General features: G+C 44.1%; 1 protein-coding gene across 1 annotated transcript in view; it reads left to right on the forward strand.

Annotated features, from left to right (window-relative positions):
* The window catches only part of PNO1 (partner of NOB1 homolog), an 81362-nt gene extending 69326 nt beyond the window's left edge, over positions 1 to 12036 (forward strand). Inside the window, exons 5-7 of the mRNA XM_069234277.1 lie at positions 742 to 859; positions 11114 to 11184; positions 11577 to 12036. Coding sequence (XP_069090378.1) covers positions 742 to 859; positions 11114 to 11184; positions 11577 to 11644 — 257 coding nt within the window. The 3' untranslated portion in view covers positions 11645 to 12036. The remainder of the gene's footprint in view (positions 1 to 741; positions 860 to 11113; positions 11185 to 11576) is intronic.
* Positions 12037 to 19402: the final 7366 nt, after the last annotated feature.

Here is a 19402-nt window from a genome sequence, read left to right on the forward strand (position 1 = left end):
ACCTTCTTTGCACTGCAACAGATGGTAACTAGTAGGCGGTGTTTAAAACTGTGCCTGTTGTAAATGTTATTTTGGCAGTCTTTTAAACTCCATGTAAAAGTATGCCTGAGTGTAATGGCCAGAACAAGCACATAAAAGCAGGTAACTTGTATAGCCACATGCAGGGGCGGCTCATCCATAGCGGCGAAGGAGTGTTCCCACGCCCCCTCGCCAGCAGCGGCAGCTGCAAACCTTTTCCCAAAAAACTATCAAACTGTGAAATGGGTGGGGCCTCGGGGGTAATGTGCTCAGCACTGTCCCTCAGAGTGCATGTGTGTTTGGTCGGCCGTCTTGGGCTGGCTAAACCCACATGCGGAGTAGGCTGTCTCCAGTCTGGCAACTGGCGCTCCCAGCCAATCCTGACACCACCCAGCATCAGAATTGGCGCAGGGCAGGCTGGGAGCATGTGCCTCCCTGCAGCTTGATTGGAGGAGGAAGAGGAGTGGCGCGGGAGCAGAGGTAAGAGTGTGTTGTTTTAAAAAAAAATTAATTTAATTGATTTCCCCCCCCTCCCGCCCCCCTTGCGTGCACTGCCCCGCCCCTTTCCATTAGCGCGAGCCGTGACTGGCTGCATGTTCTGTTATTCCACAGAGGATTTAAAATAAGAATGATAAACATATTTGAAATTGTGAAATGTGTTAACATTACCAGATTTTTTTGTTTTTTTGTTTTTGTTTTTTACACTAAGATTTTGTTTTCCAGTGAAGCCTTTGAAAGGAGACCATCTCTCAAGAGCAATAGGAAGAATAGCAGGGAAGGGAGGAAAAACTAAATTCACTATAGAAAATGTTACTAGGACACGTATAGTTCTTGCTGACTCGTAAGTATACTTAATTGTGTAAACTTGGAAATTGTACACTTATATGTTTAAATGTTTTTTTTAACATGATCTCTTTTAGAGATTCAGTAAATTAGACATTTTATAAAGTGTTTAAATTGTAACGTAAATAAGTACGATTTACACAAATGATTTAGCAAGGTTTGACCCATCTCTGTACACAACAGTAAAACGCTTGGTTCCTTGCCATTACTGGATTGCTGTTGGACTATTCTACTGCTGTTAATGTCGATCATCCTGCTACGACATTAAATACTTAACATGCACACACTGAAGACTATCTGCAGCCACACTGTCTTGTCTTAGCTAAGAACACCACCATGCAGGATGACCCACCCAACAAAACATTTTGCATTTATGTATGGACAGGGAGATGATTGCTGAAAAACTGTGTGGGGTTGTACTATGTATTACTCTTAACCCACTCATTTTACCGCACATTAATTCTGCTCAGTATGTAGTAGTAAAAAGGCAAGCAGTGGGAATTGCCCACCCATTCTGCAGCAAATGAAATGCATACAGTGTGTGCTCTCTACAACTAGTCCAGCCCTATGCTTGTCATAAAGACCAACTTAGGACATAAAGAATACTTGTATGAGGTCATGAATAATATTAAGTGTATCAAGACCATGTGAATAATGATTTTGTATAGCAAAATATTGCTGTCCTATACACAACATGTGACTACAATGGCTAAGGCCTGGACATCTTTCAGCTGTGTAGGAAGGCCTTAGGGATCCCACCGTTTTCTTTTAGGGGGAGGAGTGAGAGGGGGAGTTGTTTTTGTTTTTTGTTTTAGGACCATAATCACCCCTAATTGTATTGTATTGTACAAATACTCAAGACCACCCTCTGGGCTAAAAGCAATAGATATTTAATGTAGAGGACTCCTGAAAAAGGCTCTAAATTAAATCAAATCTAAAAAGCAAATTAACCGTATGCCTGAAAAAACATATCTCAACGTGATAGTGTTTACACTGCAAGTGCAAAGGCATCTGTGTAGCATAGCACACCCTTAACCCCTTAGATGCTTGTGTAGATTTCCTACAGAAAATAACAGCTGAAAAAAAAAATATATATTGAAATTGAGGTGAAAAACATTGCCATTTTTCTCCACGTTTTACTCTAACTTTTTCCTCCGATGTCATATTTTCAAAAGTAATATACCGATACGTCTGCTGGACTCTTCTGGTTGCGGGGATATATAGGGCTTGTAGGTTCATCAAGAACCCTAGGTACCCAAAGCCAATAAGGGAGCTGCACCTTGCAATGGGTTTTCATTGTATACCGGGTGTACAGCAATTAATTTGGTGAAATATAAAGAGTGAAAAATAGGTATCAAGGAAACCTTTGTATTACCAAAATGGGCACAAGATAAGGTGTTGATAAGCAGTGGTTATTTGCACATCTCTGAATTCCGGGGTGCCTATACTAGCATGTGAATTACAGGTAATTTCTCAAATAGATGACTTTTTTTACACCCTGTCTTACATTTGGAAGGAAAAAATGCAGAGAAAGACAAGGGGCAATAACAATTGTTCTGTTATTCTGTGTTCCACCAAGTCTCCCGATAAAAATGGTACCTCTCTTGCTTGGGTCGGCCTAATGCCCGCGACAGGAAACACAACATGGACACATCACATTTTTATATTGAAATCTGGTGTGTGTAGGAAGTTGGCTCTGTATGCACTATTTCAAAGTAAGGAATAGTATGCACAGAGTCCAAGGGTTCCCCTTAGAGGTAAGATAGTGGCAAAAAGAGATAATACTAATGCTCTATTTTATGGTAGTGTGGTCGAGCAGTAGGCTTATCCAAGGAGTAGTGTTAACCATTTGTTGTACATACACACAGGCAATAAATGAGGAACACACACTCAGAGACAATTCCAGGCCAGTAGGTTTTTGTATAGAAAAATATATTTTCTTAGTTTATTTTAGGAACCACAGGTTCAAATTCTACATGTAATATCTCAAATGAAAGGTATTGCAGGTAAGTACTTTAGGAACTTTGAATAATCACAATAGCATATATACTTTTCAAATAAAACACATATAGCTATTTTAAAACTAGACCGTGCAATTTTCACAGTTCCTAGGGGGAGTAAGAGTTTGTTAGTTCTTGCAGGTAAGTAAACCACCTACGGGGTTCAAGTTTGGGTCCAAGGTAGCCCGCCGTTGGGGGTTCAGAGCAACCCCAAAGTTACCACACCAGCAGGTCAGGGCCGGTCAGGTGCAGAGTTCAAAGTGGTGCCCAAAACGCATAGGCTTCAATGGAGAAGGGGGTGCCCCGGTTCCAGTCTGCCAGCAGGTAAGTACCCGCGTTTTTGGAGGGCAGACCAGGGGGGTTTTGTAGGGCACCGGGGGGGGACACAAGTTAGCACAGAAAGTACACCCTCAGCAGCACGGGGCGGCCGGGTGCAGTGTGCAAACACACGTCGGGTTTTCAATTGGAATCAATGGGAGACCAAGGGGTCTCTTCAGCGATGCAGGCAAGGGGGGGGCTCCTCGGGGTAGCCACCACCTCGGCAAGGGAGAGGGCCTCCTGGGGGTCACTCCTGCACTGGAGTTCCGATCCTTCAGGTCCAGGGTCTTTTCCAGGCGTAGGGATCTGAGAGTCAGGCAGTCGTGGTCAGGGGGAGCCTCGGGATTCCCTCTGCAGGCGTCGCTGTGGGGGCTCAGGGGGGACAACTTTGGTTACTCACAGTCTCGGAGTCGCCGGGGAGTCCTCCATGAAGTGTTGTTTCTCCACAAGTCGAGCCGGGGGCGTCGGGTGCAGAGTTGCAAGACTCACGCTTCTGGTGGGAAACGCAGTTCTTTTAAAGTTGCTCCTTTGGAAACAAAGTTGCTGTCTTGGGTGAACAGGGCCGCTGTTCTCTGGAGTTTCTTGGTCCTTCTAGAGCAGGGCAGTCCTCTGAGGAATCCGAGGTCGCTGGTCCTGGGGAAAGCGTCGCTGGAGCAGTTTCTTCAGAAGGGGGGAGACAGGCCGGTAGAGCTGGGGCCAAAGCAGTTAGTGTCTCCGTCTTCTCTGCAGGGTTTTTCAGCTCAGCAGTCCTCTTCTTCTTAGGTAGCAGGAATCGGAGTTCCTTGGTTCTGGGGAGCCCTTAAATACTAAATTTAAGGGCGTGTTTAGGTCTGGGGGGGTTAGTAGCCAATGGCTACTAGCCCTGAGGGTGGGTACACCCTCTTTGTGCCTCCTCCCTGACGGGAGGGGGGCACATCCCTAATCCTATTGGGGGAATCCTCCATCTGCAAGATGGAGGATTTCTAAAAGTCAGAGTCACCTCGGCTCAGGACACCTTAGGAGCTGTCCTGACTGGCCAGTGACTCCTCCTTGTTTTTCTCATTATCTCTCCTGGACTTGCCGCCAAAAGTGGGGGCTGGGTCCAGGGGGCGGGCATCTCCACTAGCTGGAGTGCCCTGGGGCATTGTAACACGAAGCTTGAGCCTTTGAAGCTCACTGCTAGGTGTTACAGTTCCTGCAGGGGGGAGGTGTGAAGCACCTCCACCCAGAGCAGGCTTTGTTTCTGTCCTCAGAGAGCACAAAGGCTCTCACCGCATGGGGTCAGAAACTCGTCTCTCAGCAGCAGGCTGGCACAGACCAGTCAGTCCTGCACTGAACAATTGGGTAAAATACAGGGGGTATCTCTAAGATGCCCTCTGTGTGCATTTTTTAATAAATCCAACACTGGCATCAGTGTGGGTTTATTATTCTGAGAAGTTTGGTGCCAAACTTCCCAGTATTCAGTGTAGCCATTATGGAGCTGTGGAGTTCGTTTTTGACAGACTCCCAGACCATATACTCTTATGGCTACCCTGCACTTACAATGTCTAAGGTTTTGCTTAGACACTGTAGGGACATAGTGCTCATGCACCTATGCCCTCACCTGTGGTATAGTGCACCCTGCCTTAGGGCTGTAAGGCCTGCAAGAGGGGTGACTTACCTATGCCACAGGCAGTGTGAGGCTGGCATGGCATCCTGAGGGGAGTGCCATGTCGACTTAGTCATTTTCGCCCCACCAGCACACACAAGCTGGCAAGCAGTGTGTCTCTGCTGAGTGAGGGGTCCCCAGGGTGGCATAAGACATGCTGCAGCCCTTAGAGACCTTCCCTGGCATCAGGGCCCTTGGTACCAGGGGTACCAGTTACAAGGGACTTACCTGGGTTGTGCCAATTGTGGAGACAATGGTAAATTTTAGGTGAAAAAACACTGGTGCTGGGGCCTGGTTAGCAGGGTCCCAGCACATTTCTCAGTCAAGTCAGCATCAGTATCAGGCAAAAAGTGGGGGGTAACTGCAACAGGGAGACATTTCTTTATAGTGTGTTTTTTGGAAAGTGCCTAGCTGTGGATTTTGGTCTCTAGCTCAGGCAGCACCTAGGGAAACTTAGCAAACCTATATATTTTTGGACACTAGACACCTAGGGGAATTCAGAATGGGGTGACTTGTGGGGCTCTCACCAGGTTCTATTACCCAGAATCCTTTGCAAACCTCAGAATTTGGCCCAAAAAAACTTTTCCCTCAGATTTCGCTGCTGTAAAGTACTGGAATCTGAGAGGAGCCAGAAACTTCCACCCAGCATTCCCCCAAGTCTCCTGATTAAGAATGGTACCTCACTTATGTGGGTAGGCCTAGTGCCAGCGACAGGAAATGCCCCAAAACACAACATGGACACATCTCATTTTCCCAAAGAAAACTGACCTGTTTTTTGCAAAGTGCCTAGCTGTGGTCTTTGTCCTCTAGCTCAGCCGGTATCTAGGGACACCCAGCAAACCTATGCATTTTTGAAAACTAGACATCTAGGGGAATTCAGAATGGGGTGACTTATAGGGCTCTCACCAGGTTCTGTTACCCAGAATCCTTTGCAAACCTCAATATTTGGCTAAAAATATATACTTTTGCCCCACATTTCGGTGCTAGAAAGTTCTGGAATCTGAGAGGAGCCACAAATTTCCTTCCACCCACCATTTCCCCAACTCTCCCGATAAAAATTGTATGTTATTTGTGTGGGTCGGCCTATTGCGTGTGTCGGGAATAGATCACACAATGGTCAATGTTGGTCTTTACATGAGGGCAAGTGTTGACCCTGGGGTGATCCATTCCTGACGCGGGCACTAGGTACAGGCACTCAAGAGGGGTAGCTTTTTTATTGGAACTGGTGGGGAAACAGCGGGTGGTAGGAATTTTGTGGATCCCAACATATTCCTGTAGTTTGTGTGACAGAAATGCAAGAAAAAATTGAGTTTTTATTCAACATTTCACCTTTGCAGGATATTTTGGGTAAGAAAACTTTAGGGAATCCACACAAGTCACACCTCTGTGGACTCCCCCGGATGTCTAGTTTCCAGAAATGTCTGTGTTTGGTTGGTTTCCCTATATGGCCATCGAGCCCAGGGCCAAAAACGCAGGTGCTTGCCTTACAAAACAAGGTTGTTTTGCGATAGATCATTTTGATGTCTCCAAAATACCATTTGGGCGGTGGAATTTGGGGCTGAACTAAATTGGGGAGCTCCCAAGAGAGCACTCTCTCATTGCTTGCCGCCACATGCACCTGCTCTCTGGGTTGAGCTAACCCGCTATTGTCCCGCTGCACAGACTGTGCTGGCGAAGGGAGAGCAGAACTGTCCTCATCACCTCCCTCATAATGGGACTCCTCCGACTGAATAATCACTCCCAGAGTCTGTGCCATTGTCCTATCCCTCAGATGCTGTCTCAGACTCTATAACCCGAGAGAGGGCTTGAGCATCAGTCATCCAGTAAGATGCCATCTCTGCTACTGGCTAACCTGTCGCTCTAAAACACTAGCCTACGTAGACCGTCACAAAATTGCTGGTAGGTATGTGTGTGATACGTGCAACAGTAGAGGTTGCCTTACCTTTGCTTCTTCCCTCAATCAGCACGTTCTCTCAAGACACTCAAGAAAGACACACTATTACTTCACCTTGTCGCACACCAATCGTCACAGTCTTTAGCGCCCAGTCCAACAATCAATTTTGGTGCCCCCATTACCACCTCCTTCGATTCCCTCACTACCACCCAACAAAAGTGCCCTTCATCTCTCCATAGCCCCCCTTGCACATACATTACATTTGTATCATAGTGCAGATAATGGCTGGCTTTACTAATCTACTTGGCTTATAGGCAAATAAACCTTCTGTGCTACTTTATGGCATCAAAACTGCAACTAGACAAAAACCAGATCCTTTTGTAGTAGAAACATAATCATAAGACTTACTTGACGTTTTTTTATTGTTGCCTAAAAGCTAGTTGAAACGCATCAGTTGAAGCATGTGCATTGCTTTAAGACGCACGCTGCAACTGCAAGAGAACTGGTGGCAAATATATATATATATATATATATATATATATATATATATATATATATATATATATATATAATCTTTTTTATGTGGGTGTGTTTTTCCTTGGGGCCTATCACAGCCCCCAGTATATATGTGTGTGTATGTAAGTATATGTGTATATAAAGATATATATATATATATATATATATATATATATGAGAGAGATATATAGAGAGATAGATACATCTATAGGGAAACCATAGAACTATTTTTTTTTAAACGATTGCGCCAACAAAGGGTCATTCTGCTCAAGGACGACCTCCTGTCAGTTTAATTTTTAAAAAACAAATTTTAAACCCCTCGGGGGCGCGATTGCCATCCCCGGAGTAAACCAACCTTTTTCCCCGAGTGGGCTGATACTCTTCACCCCCCACCCCCCCACCCCCCACTTCCCCCCAAAAGTGAAATCACTGGTGTCTAGTGGGGTTTCCTGGCCCTCGATCTGCTGCGAACGGCCAGGAAACCGGTTCAGAAAGGCCTCGTTTGAAAGGGGAGAATCTTGATATTACTACGATTTGCCAAGGCTCTGTGTAAAATAAAACATCATCTGTCTCTGCTAAAACATGCTGAAAAGGATCAATAAACATTTATGGCTGATCACTCATCCAAATACTGTACAAATAGCCACCTCAGCATGAAACTGTGAATACAGAGCTAAATTGGCAAAGCAGAAAGGATGCACAGGTCTTTTTTATAAGTGAACCGCCCCTGAGACTACCAGTAGAAAAACTGGAGCTCCGACTAATTTGTTTGCTAGAGTGCTAACCATAATGGTAGCCATCTTGGTATCGATGATCAAATCAACATACAAACTGAGAATAACCAAATGGCCAAATTACATGAAAAAAAACAAAACTTAGGGCAGAGACACTGTTACAAAGGCCAACCAAATGTGTGCTCCGGCAGGAATAACCAATCAATTTGAAGACAAATCTGATGCAATAGAACTGCCATTTGAATCTCTTGAGCACTAACTCTATTACAGTAGTTAGAGCTTTAGACCAAGTGATGGCCATCTTATTATGAAAAAACAGCTTTGTATCAAACTTGGAGCGGAACCTATGTAAACATCCTATGTGTCCTAATAATAAACTGACAGGACAACAGACGTATGCATGGTTTTTGCCATGGAAAAACATGTTGCGTTAATATTGTATCCCCTGTCACGCAGCAAAGTTGGTGAGATGAACTCCATGTAAGGGCAGGGAGAGGCAATGCCTAAAGGAAGGCAGACCCCAGAAGGTGCAATAGCGGGGGAAAGAGAGCCTTTATATAGTGCTCGCCCTGCCCCATAGGTATGACGAAGATGATGCCTGGAGAGTTGAAGGAAAACTGCGCCTAAAGCATTTGTGGAGGGAGACCCAAGGGAGAGGGCACCTTTTCCTCCCATTCCTGAAACACCTTCTAGGGTAAACCCACAGTGCGGCTGAAGAAGCAAGGAAAAAATCAAGAGGGGACACATGGTGGGAGGCATCAGGAGGGCCTGAAGAAAAGATTTGAGTGTATGTGAGCTCCTTCCCTGCCACCCACTCGTTTCCCAGTTGCCATATACATGAAGACAAATACGAAAAAGCATAGGGACTACCTCTGAAACAGGGGCACATTTTCAAATATACCAAAATGTGGCAGCAAGGTGAAGGAAAGAGATATGCTAGTCCCCATGGTGAATGTACTGTCTATATGTCTGTCTGAGGTATTTATCTCTGCCTGTCACTGCAAACTATCACTTCCTAATATCATTATTATTTTAAAAAATAACTAGAAAAGGCAATTTAACATTTGTGATGTTAGTACGATATACATATTGGAAATCACTTTTTGAGATGTGTTTTACTCGGTAGTAGCAATATAGCTACTGTTTAGGAATAGGCCATCTTGGGAATAGGGTCCCAAGATGGCCGGTTGGTCTCAGAGCTCCTGCTTTGGCTCCTGTTTTGTCAGCTGGTACGCCTGCCCCAGGTGCTGGTGACCCAAGCTGGGACTTGGTGGGTGGATTCACTGACCCTGAGAGTTCAAAGGAAAGGGTTTTGCTTTCCTTGCATCTGTGACTTGAATGTCTGCCCTGTTTGTCCTTTTCCCAGCGAGCTCATTCATGTTATGTAAGTGAATGGTAAGTTTGTGCAGGTTGTGGCAGCCAAAGACATGATCCCTGCCAAAAGTTTTGGGATGCTGCTCGAGGGCACCAGAACATGTTTCAAGCTGGGTGAAGCGAGCGAACATTGCCTCAGTCTTCTGTGGATGACCAAATTGATGGAAGTCAGTACACGCCAATGAGGGAGCCTGAGTTGGCGCGAGCAAACCATGATAGGATAAAGCCCATCCTGAAAAGCGGCCTGTCCCTGTAATGCTAAAGGGTGCAGTACATTAGGGTACTCTACTGCTGTACCTTGTGCCTCACTGACGGTGCCATGGGAGTGCCCTTTGGCAATCTATTGACTATCCAGAAAATACTAGTGAGTCCAGATGCCCCCACAATTGAGCACATGCAGAATGAGGGAACTGCTCAGTGGGCCTGCTGTGGCTGAGAAGAAGAAAGCCGGGAAAATACGTTTGAGCCTTGCACTAGTGCTTCCAAAGAGGGTGCCTTTAATTAGGCCCAAAAGTCTTTAGGTAATGCAAGCATGAAGGAACTGAAGCAGGCCCTATTAAAATCCATAGCCACCCAGCGCCCTGCAATAAGTGAGAAGAGTGGCACAACCAAAACAATGGTTCTAAGTGTGGAGAAGAAGCTAGAGGGTCTGTGTGACAGTGCAGGGACTAGAACGTCCAGCTTCGCTCCCTCAAGAGGTGACAGTGGTGAACGAAATGGTGTTCTTCAAACACTGCATCACATTGGCAATGATGCTGAAACGTGAGGCGAGAACTGAGATATTGGATTATCTAAAAAGGGGTACCAAAAAGTGCTAAGGGTCCCAGCTGAGATTTTGTCTGATGCATACATATCTGCCTGGTTAAACTGTACCTCATGACGTGCTGCGTGTTCAGGAGGGCAGAGCATCAGAAGACATACATACATACATACATACATACATACATACATACATACTAGCCCCTAGGCAAGGATGTTATAGTGGGAGGCATGTTGATTATGGTGGTTCTATCACAGGACTGAAAAGATAAGTTTCTGTGAGCAGCAGTAAAGTTGAAAAGAGTAATGGCAGGGGAGGACAGACTTGTTTTACCCTCACATAATTGCTGGAACTTTGGCACAGAAGAGCACTTTGCTGGTGGTCAGAATTTTTTTTTTTTTTTGTTCAGGGCTCACCTCCGCAAGGGGCTTGTGTTCAATTAGGAGTTGAATTATGGAATCATGCGTTTGGGAGGCAAATTTGTCCAAGGCCCTTTTGGTAGTTACCTATGGACACTGGGGGGTTGATACGGAGAACTAGTGATGTCTGGTCCTAGATACATTAAATGTATTTTCTCTGCACGTAGTCTCTCTTTTTTGCTTACAAACACACACACACTCTCACACTCCCTCTCGGAAGCAGTGGCATTGTGTATTTTCAAGGTATGGGACTCAAATGTTTATCTGTTCTACATTACAATGGTGTTTCTATGTTCTATAAAATTAGGACTCTTAGTAATAGACCTTTTGTATTCTTTTTTGGTGAATTTGTTGGATAAACATATTTAAACCTATAATAAGTAGGTATTGTAATAAGATATTTTGGAATCTAGAGAACAAATATTTTTCTCTAAAATGTTACTCTTGAAAGAGTTGCCCAGGAAAAAGAGCAACAACTGCTCTTCAGAAATTGGATAACATTTACAATTTATTTTTTGCCTTTTATATAATTGGTGATGGTTTCTAATAATGTTCTGATATTTCTCCAGTTGTAGCTTTCTTTCCTGATTTGTCTTTTTTCTTCCTTCAGAAAAGTTCACATCCTAGGATCTTTTCAGAATATCAAGATGGCACGAACAGCTATTTGTAACCTTATCCTAGGTAAGTGAGATACTAAGTTGAAAATAACTAATAATTTAGACTTGTATGTCTAGTGTGTAACCAACTTACTGCTAAGTGTAAATGTTTGTGATCTGATACTACCAGAAAGGAGACAAAACTGTGGGATTTGCCTTTGAGAGATGGGCAAAGTGGCCTAGAGGAAAGATACTTTGGCAAATAGAACAAACGTGATTGCTCTGAAATTTCTTTTATTTGAAGTAGCCATAGTTAACTTATTCTGTTGCATAGTACTTTATTCATGGTTAATAAAAATGTAAAAAAAAATAATCAAATACTTCGTGCGTTTCTATGTCTTTAAAATCTGTAACATCTTATATTTACTTAAAGCCTGAAATGGACCTGTATAATTAATTCTGTGCTTTTGTTCACAGGAAGTCCACCTTCTAAGGTATATGGAAACATCAGGGCTGTTGCGAGCCGGGCAGCGGAACGTTTCTAAGCAGAATGTTTGTTTCTGCTTTAACTGTTTTGACGAGAGGTTGAAGGGATTGAAGTGCACACAACATTTGTGTATTGGCGATTCTGCGTCATGCTGCCACTCAAGAGTCACTGCAACTTGAAAATAATAAGACTGCATTTGCAGTCTTTTGTTGTTCAGGCTTTCTGTCTGGTTTGTATTAAGCATTCAGGACATCAGACTGGTATTTATTAAACTTTCTAGTAATATATTAAAAACTCGACGATAAATGTATTTTCTTTCCATCAGTTGAGATCACAAAATAGTGAAAGGGTGTGGATTAGGCACAATGACATCAGCAAGGAAATTACTTGTGTCCATTGCCTATTGCTGTGCAATAATGAAGTTAATAAATGTCATCTTGAAAAATCTTACTTCTTTACTTCTTCTTTTTTTTTTTTATTTTTTTTTTTACCGGTGGTAAGCCCTTTTAACTACCATTGCATAGAGTACAATTTTAACATTTTAGCTACATAATTCAAGGCAAGCCCTGTATGAGCATCTGGTAGATATTTGTCATACCACAGAACTGAGTCCTACAACTTTTTTTTCAAAGTAATTAACACTGTGTTATTGAATGAGATATACTGTTAAAAGTCAAATTAACAACGGGATTGGTCTGGTTAGGAAGAAAGAGCCTAAGACTGTGGCTCATTGGATAAATCTCTGATTACAAAAATCAGTTTTTGTTTTTAATTCTCTTTATTAAGAAGCAATAAAAAACATGATGCTTAGCCCAGTAGGCTGGCTCTTTCTAGTGACTGTACACTTATAAATAGATTCGGTCAAAGAGGCCGTACACAGAAGGGAGTCCCAGAATGCCCTCAGGGAGCCAATCTGAGACTACGGATCCCATGCTTTCTGAAATTTGTGTGGGCAGCCTCTCCTTTAATAAGCAAAGAGTTTATGTTCCATACACCTCCCATCTCTCCAAACCTGTGCCACATTAAAGTGTGCTATTTTTAGACCCTGTTTACAGAATAGCTGTTGGTATCGGGTAACCTCCCTCCCCCAAACACCCAGGACGCATAAGTTTCCCTTTGGGAGCTGCGTTAGACATGTGACTCTTACCAAAGTTGACACCACTCCTCCCCATTATGGCTGCAGAGCACTCCCACAATATGTGCATAAACTAATCTTTCTGGCCACACAGCTCCTGAGAGACACATTGCTGTCAGCCCTACCAATCGTGGCTAAGAGTACTCTGGTGTAGTAGGTCCTGCAGATTTTTGTGCTGGAGGATGCAGAATCCCATCTTAATCGCTACCTCTCTAGGACTCATAAGTGCCTCAGTCCCTTCTGCATAAGAATTCTATTCTAGAGGATTGACCTTGGGTAGTTGGTCACCCCTAGGGATGTATTACATGTCGGAGGTATGTCCGATTCCACCCCCTTCCCAAGGCAACCTGTACTACTTACTAAGCACTTGGAACCCCTTCTTAGCTTTGTAGATCCAGACGTCTCCTAAAGAGATGATCCCAAGGAAACGGGCCAAGCCTCGGGCAGTCTTCAGAATTGCCATAACTGGGTGTTGCCTGTGAGAGTCCCAAATCATCCCATCTATCACAGAGCCCTGACCCATGCTTGAAATACTCCCCTAATATAAGTCGGCCAGTGTGCTCTGCTTTTTCTGTCTATATAAGGCTGCTTAGAGTCCCCCCGGCCCCCTCAATGCCCTGTCTTGTATTGTTCATTCAGATTCGTGTATACCCAATCATTAACTACTATGGGTTGGTTGGTTGGTCCAGTAATAGAGGAGATCTGAAAGAGCTATCCCACCTTCATATATCTCTTTGGCAAGCATGTTCAAAGCAATTCTTGGGGGACTGCCTCAGTTTGCCCTCCACAGTCCAGAGAAGGAGATCTGGAATGACGTAACTGTATTCTCAAGCACATGTAAGATTTTGAGTAAGAATCATTTTGCACAGGGCCGTCCTGCCGGGCAGTGAGAGTGGTAGCATCTGCCAGCGTGCGGTATTGCCCTTGAATTTGTCTAGTATGCCGTAAAGATTATCTCTGAGTAAGTCCTTGGGAGAGCGGGTGATATGGAGCCCCAGATATCGAAAGCCTTGTTTGGAGATCAAGAGGTTCCCCGTAGAGGCAAGGTAGGGCTCCATTCTGTGTGAGAATAGATGACCAATTTTTGCCCCGTTTATGTGGAATCCACTAGATTTCTCAAATGTATGCATAACTTGCATTATCTTGTCAATAGAAAGTTCCCGTCTGGGATATAAACCCGAATATCGTCAGCATACAATTAGATTTTCTCCACCCCCTCAGTATTCTATTGCAGGCCACTGATTTGGGGAGGGGGTTGGCTGGAATCCCTTCTCACCCAACACATGAGAGGCTCCATTGCTAGAGCAAATAACATTAGCAATAGTGGACAGCTCTGCCGAGTACCTCTCTGCACCAAGAAAGTAAAGGAATATTCATCATTGACTTTCGCAAATGCGAGGGTGGTCAGAGTATAGAGTAGTTTCACCCATTGCACGTATTGTGGTCCAGTGTTCTTGTTCCCAAGGACCTTAAAGAGATAGGGTTTTTCTAATAAATCAAATGCGTTGGAAGCGTCTAGGGAGATAACCACTGCAAGAGTCACAACATTGGCCATCCCAGCAAGACACCCAAACAGATGTCGGATGTTCAGTCCAGTACTCCTTCAAGACATAAACCCAGACTGATCAGGATATACAAGGTCGTTATTACTTGGGATAGGTGACTAGAAAGGACCTTGGCAAATATTTTTGCCTCCGCATTTAAGAGAGAGATGGGCTGATAGGAACTACATAGGTCTGCTGGTTTCCCTGATTGGGGGACGCCCACAATCATTGCCGAGCATACTTCCCCTGCCATACCACCTTCCTTCAGTGCTGCCTCATACATCTGGAGGAGGTGACCTTAGACCATAATAGTGAGGCACTTATAAACTTCCATGAGCACGCCGTTTAGAGCCGGAGCTGTTCCAGACTACAACGCAACGATTGTGTCTTCTATCTCCTGAGCTGTGATGGGTGCATTGAGTGCCACTGTATCAACATCTGGGAGGTGAGGGAGTGGAAAGACCTGTATCTCCTCCACTGAGCAGGTCTACCTAGAAGTATACAATCCAGCATAATAATGGGCAAACTTTTCTGTGATACGGATATTACTTATGACTGTCCTCTGTATAAACTTCCCCAACCCATCTCTCTGCTTTCTTGCCCAGCCACGCCAACATCCTCCTGGGTGTATTGCCCACCTCCTAGATCCTTCTGTACCCAGCAAGTTAGTGTTTTTTCTATGCATCGGTGGCAAGGTCATGGTATTCCCCAGAGGCAAGCTCAATACGATGGTGTACATCCTCACTGGGTTGCAACATATGCAACCTTTCTAGCTGAAGGAGATTTTCTTTACCCTGTTGCATTTGCTGCCACCTCTCCTCATGCTTAGTGGCCGTCAAGGAGATTACTTGGCTACATAAAACATTTATATGCCTCCCAGAGCACCACCGTGGACACTGCCATATGCTCATTGTCATTAAAGTAATGCTCTGCAGTTTGACCTAATGAGTCTGCCACTCCCTTCTGTTTCAGTTGCCATGGGCCAGTCTCCACACCTTAGAGCTTCCCCACCCCTCCCCATCTATGCATCCTTAACTCCACACACAGGTGAGGGATCTGACATTCTGCGGGCCAGGAAATCGGTGGCCAGGACTCAATGGAGGTAGGAGCCTTGTGTGAATATGTGGTCTAAGTAGGATTAGGAATTATGAACCAGAGCAGAAGGAGTACTGTCATATATGTGGGTTAAATTTTTTCCAAACATAAATTAGATCATAGGTCTCCCTAACTGCTATGACCCTCAGTAGTACTTTAGGTGAGCCAGTCAGTGGCTTCACCCATTTCTAGATTAAAGTCACCCCCATCACCAACTGCCCATCCCGAATCTGCAGCAGTATGTTCTCCAGGTCCACCAGTCCCACTGATTTTAACTGGTGCGACAGGTCTATGGAGTCAGTTACCACCCTCAAGCTGTTTCATCTACCAACCATAAGGATATTTCATCCCTGATCATCTCGAATTATCTTTCTCACCTCCAGTGGAAAGGCCAGTTTCAACAATATCGCAACACCTCTCGAACCAGAAGTGTATCCTGCATGTGCCGCTTAACTATAAATACCCCTATCCTCCCTTTGTTGGCATCCTACACTTTGTTCCCATCAGGTGTCTTCTGCAGGAGCACCAGGTCCAGGGCTTGTTGTCTGAAATACTGATATGAGTCCCTGTTTGATCTTGCACCCCATTCCATTGACATTCCAGGAAATAATGAAGAGGTGGCCCTCCCTCAATGCCTCTGTCACCCACCATAATAATACTGCAGGATTATGCCAGCCAGACCACCATCTGCACAGCACTGCACCACAACAGTAGTCGGAAATGTGTAACATTCCCTCCCTCCCACCCCAAACCTAATAAGCTAAGCTAAAGATAACTGTAAAGAAACAAAGCACAGCACTCAGTGTAAACCCCCCCCCCCCCCAGAATCACTTTTGACACGCCAACACAACTCAGTAGAATTAAGAGAGTTGATTCAAGCAAACCAGCACTGCAGAGTGCAAATCGAGAACAGTTGTTTCATGTGATCTTCTGTCCTCGGGCCATCTGCTACTCTACATGTGGGATGGGGAGGTCAGTGGCAGCAGATGGTGAACAGGCAGCAATGTCTGCAGGGAGTCCGGGTTCCAAGTCCACCCCTGACCAATCGGCAAGCAATGGCACAGGTCAACAGACCCACCGCAATCCCAAGGTCTCAGCTGCACATCCCGCTGGGCCCGATGGCGCCAGTGTATGGTTCCAAAATCAGGATGGAAGAGGATATTGTTAAGCTACTGCAAAAGCGGCACGAAAACACATCCAGCTTGTTCTATGTGATACCACACCCCCTCCACTAATCAGCTTTCTTGGCATCAAATCCTCTGATTTATCTCCACAAACAGTATACTTTAAGTAGCCTAAAAACACACTATTTTAGTGCATTTGCAAGAATAGGTCACCAGGCCCAGCTAAGTTTAAAAATAGCAGAGACTGTGTAGTGAGCTGGTTGATTGCATTGATTAGGCGCCTCAGTGACTCACAATTCAGCAATGCATATACAGCACAAGTATGCAGATAAATCAATAGTGTCGCATAGGTTCTCATTATCCTAATGAGACTACTGGATTCAGGTGGCAGAATCACCTGTTCTGCGGAGGACTGAGTCTGATCCTGTGCCATGTGACACCTGTCAGCCTAATACGGGTTTTGTTCCGGCTAACTGGCAGTGACTCATCTCCACCCAAGAGCAGGGATGATTTAGCAACTGGGTGCATGACATAAATGACTCCTCAGGAAATCGTGGTCACTCAGATCTCATCTGTTTCTCTCAGTTACATTAGTCTCACGTATGCAATGAGAGGCAGAGTATAGTTCAAAAAGGTTCTAGTGAAGTAACTGCATCTTAGATAATAAGGCATGTACTGCAATAACTAGGACGATGGAGCACAATAAGATTAAGATTGAGACAAGGAGAGTAATACACAAAAATAACGCTACCATAGTATCACTAGTGTCACTAAGATTGTTAAGGATAGTTCCTAACTAGGCTATGTTAGAGCACAACATGTTGAGCTCTAATTCTGCCCTTCAGATTCCCACTGGGAAGACGTTATCCCTCACACCTGAGCAAGTGGCCTGTGGTCTACATAAGCAGCTGCAACGAAGCACTCCGCAATCAGCAGTCGTGGTCATCTGGCTGGAACGTCCCTCTAACGTACATGGGTCAAGGTAGTGTTATTATAATAAAACAGCTGATGTTCCTAGAAAGGATTCCTACTTAAGAGTGTGTATGTTTATGTGAACATTGGAAACAAAGCGTACCACTTTCCCGGCAATCTATCTCACTGCAGCCTTGAGAAAGCACAGAGTGAAAAATGTCTTGTTTAAGAACTCAGTGCTGACGTCGGTTAAGAACAGCTAGATAGAGAAAATAAAACAAGAACAAAAATGTGGCTACTGTTAAAATAATATAACAATGCTAAAATAAAACATATCTAGGTTAAAGTGCACAGCAGTAGGCCTAGTATGCTAAAATGTGTATAAAAGTATAGCTAAAATGGCTACACAACAATAGTAACCCTTATATTGTGATTGTATTTATATATCGATTACTACCCCTGACAAGGTGTTGAAGCGCTTTTCAGCGAGTAGCATGCTACTCCTGAACCCAAAAGGATTAGTGGTGGATTAGTGTAGCGCAATATAAGTTAGTTTGAGTGGTGGACATTGGAGCCTGTCAGCTGGATTAAATTGAATAATGGACTGATAGAAGAGGGAAGAGTCTAGAAAGTGTTAATTGGGAGATCAAAGTAGTAAGATGAGGTTTGCGATAAATAAAAGGGGAGATGGCGGAGGGATGAGTCTGTAGAAAGAGATTAGGGAGATCAGGTCAAAGGATAGATACTTGAGGGAAGTAGGGTTGTTTGGGAGATCATAGTAGTAAACTGAGGTTTGCGATGGTGGGGAAAGGTCTAGGAAGAATTATTTTGGAGATCATAGTAGTAGAATGAGGTTTGTTATGAGTCAGTGAGCGGAGCTAGAGGATAGATTAAGAGAGGTCTAGGGTGAGAGTACTACATTGGAGATATATTTATATATTTATAAGGAAGCTAATCCTATTGAGAGTTAAAGTTGTATAAATTCAAACTTTCAGGTGGTCCAGTATTTAGAGGTAATTTATTTGTGTACTTTTTGTAACTTCTTTACATAGTGGTTGTTACCACTAGGCTGGTGCCGCAGTACTTTTCAAAATGTTCTACACTAAGACTAATGTGTATGACTGATGGACCATGGTGTCCCTGTGACCTGGGTACGCAAATAGACCGCGAAGATGTCACTATTGTAAGCACTTAGAGAGCCCCTCCTTCCTCCCCCACGGTCACATTTGTATCAATTTGTTGTTTTCCTTATGTGACAGATTTTACTAGAAATATTGTATATGGGATCAGATGAAAATGGTACGACAAAGAGGTAGGACCTACCAGGAGGTTGACCGGTGGGGGGGGGGCTGATATGACACGCAAGAGAGGAAGACGACATGATGTGCATGTAGTGGTTCAGTAGGACATCCCTCTGTACCAGGCAAACAGAGATCAGTGAGTATATGTGTGTTGTTAAACTCAGTGGGCCGCTATGATGTCTGGTATTAGCAGTTGAAACTCACAGAAACCAAACTATTGCAACCCCCCTCGAATCGTGGTAAGTATGACGATGGCAATTGTAGCATGACAACGCTGTCCTGTGTAGCTCACGGGGCTGACCCGAATCCTAACAAGTAAGAGGCCAACTTTGTGATAAGGGCTTTCTTTAACTAATTCTCAAAATAACTGCATTTTCTAATACACCTTCCTCACTAAGTGGTGGTGACCATAAAGCAGAGCACAAGTCTGGTGTTCTATTTAATATTAGCACACTTTTTTGTAGTTTTTAACACTGTTGTTTACTCTCACATAGGATAGCAGCATGTCCAGTATTTACTAATACCACATAATCCTGACACAAAACGTGAATGACTCCTCACTGTAAGGCCTATGAGTAATTCAATAAATATGCCTCATCCTAACATGAAACCACCCAATCTAGCATTCCCTTCTGGCATTTTCTTATGTACAGTAAGCTTCAAATAAGGCTGTATATTAGAATTGATACATTACGTCAGTGAGTC

This window comes from Pleurodeles waltl, chromosome 5 (genome assembly GCF_031143425.1).
Source record: "Pleurodeles waltl isolate 20211129_DDA chromosome 5, aPleWal1.hap1.20221129, whole genome shotgun sequence".
In the NCBI taxonomy this organism is placed as follows: Eukaryota; Metazoa; Chordata; class Amphibia; order Caudata; family Salamandridae; genus Pleurodeles; species Pleurodeles waltl.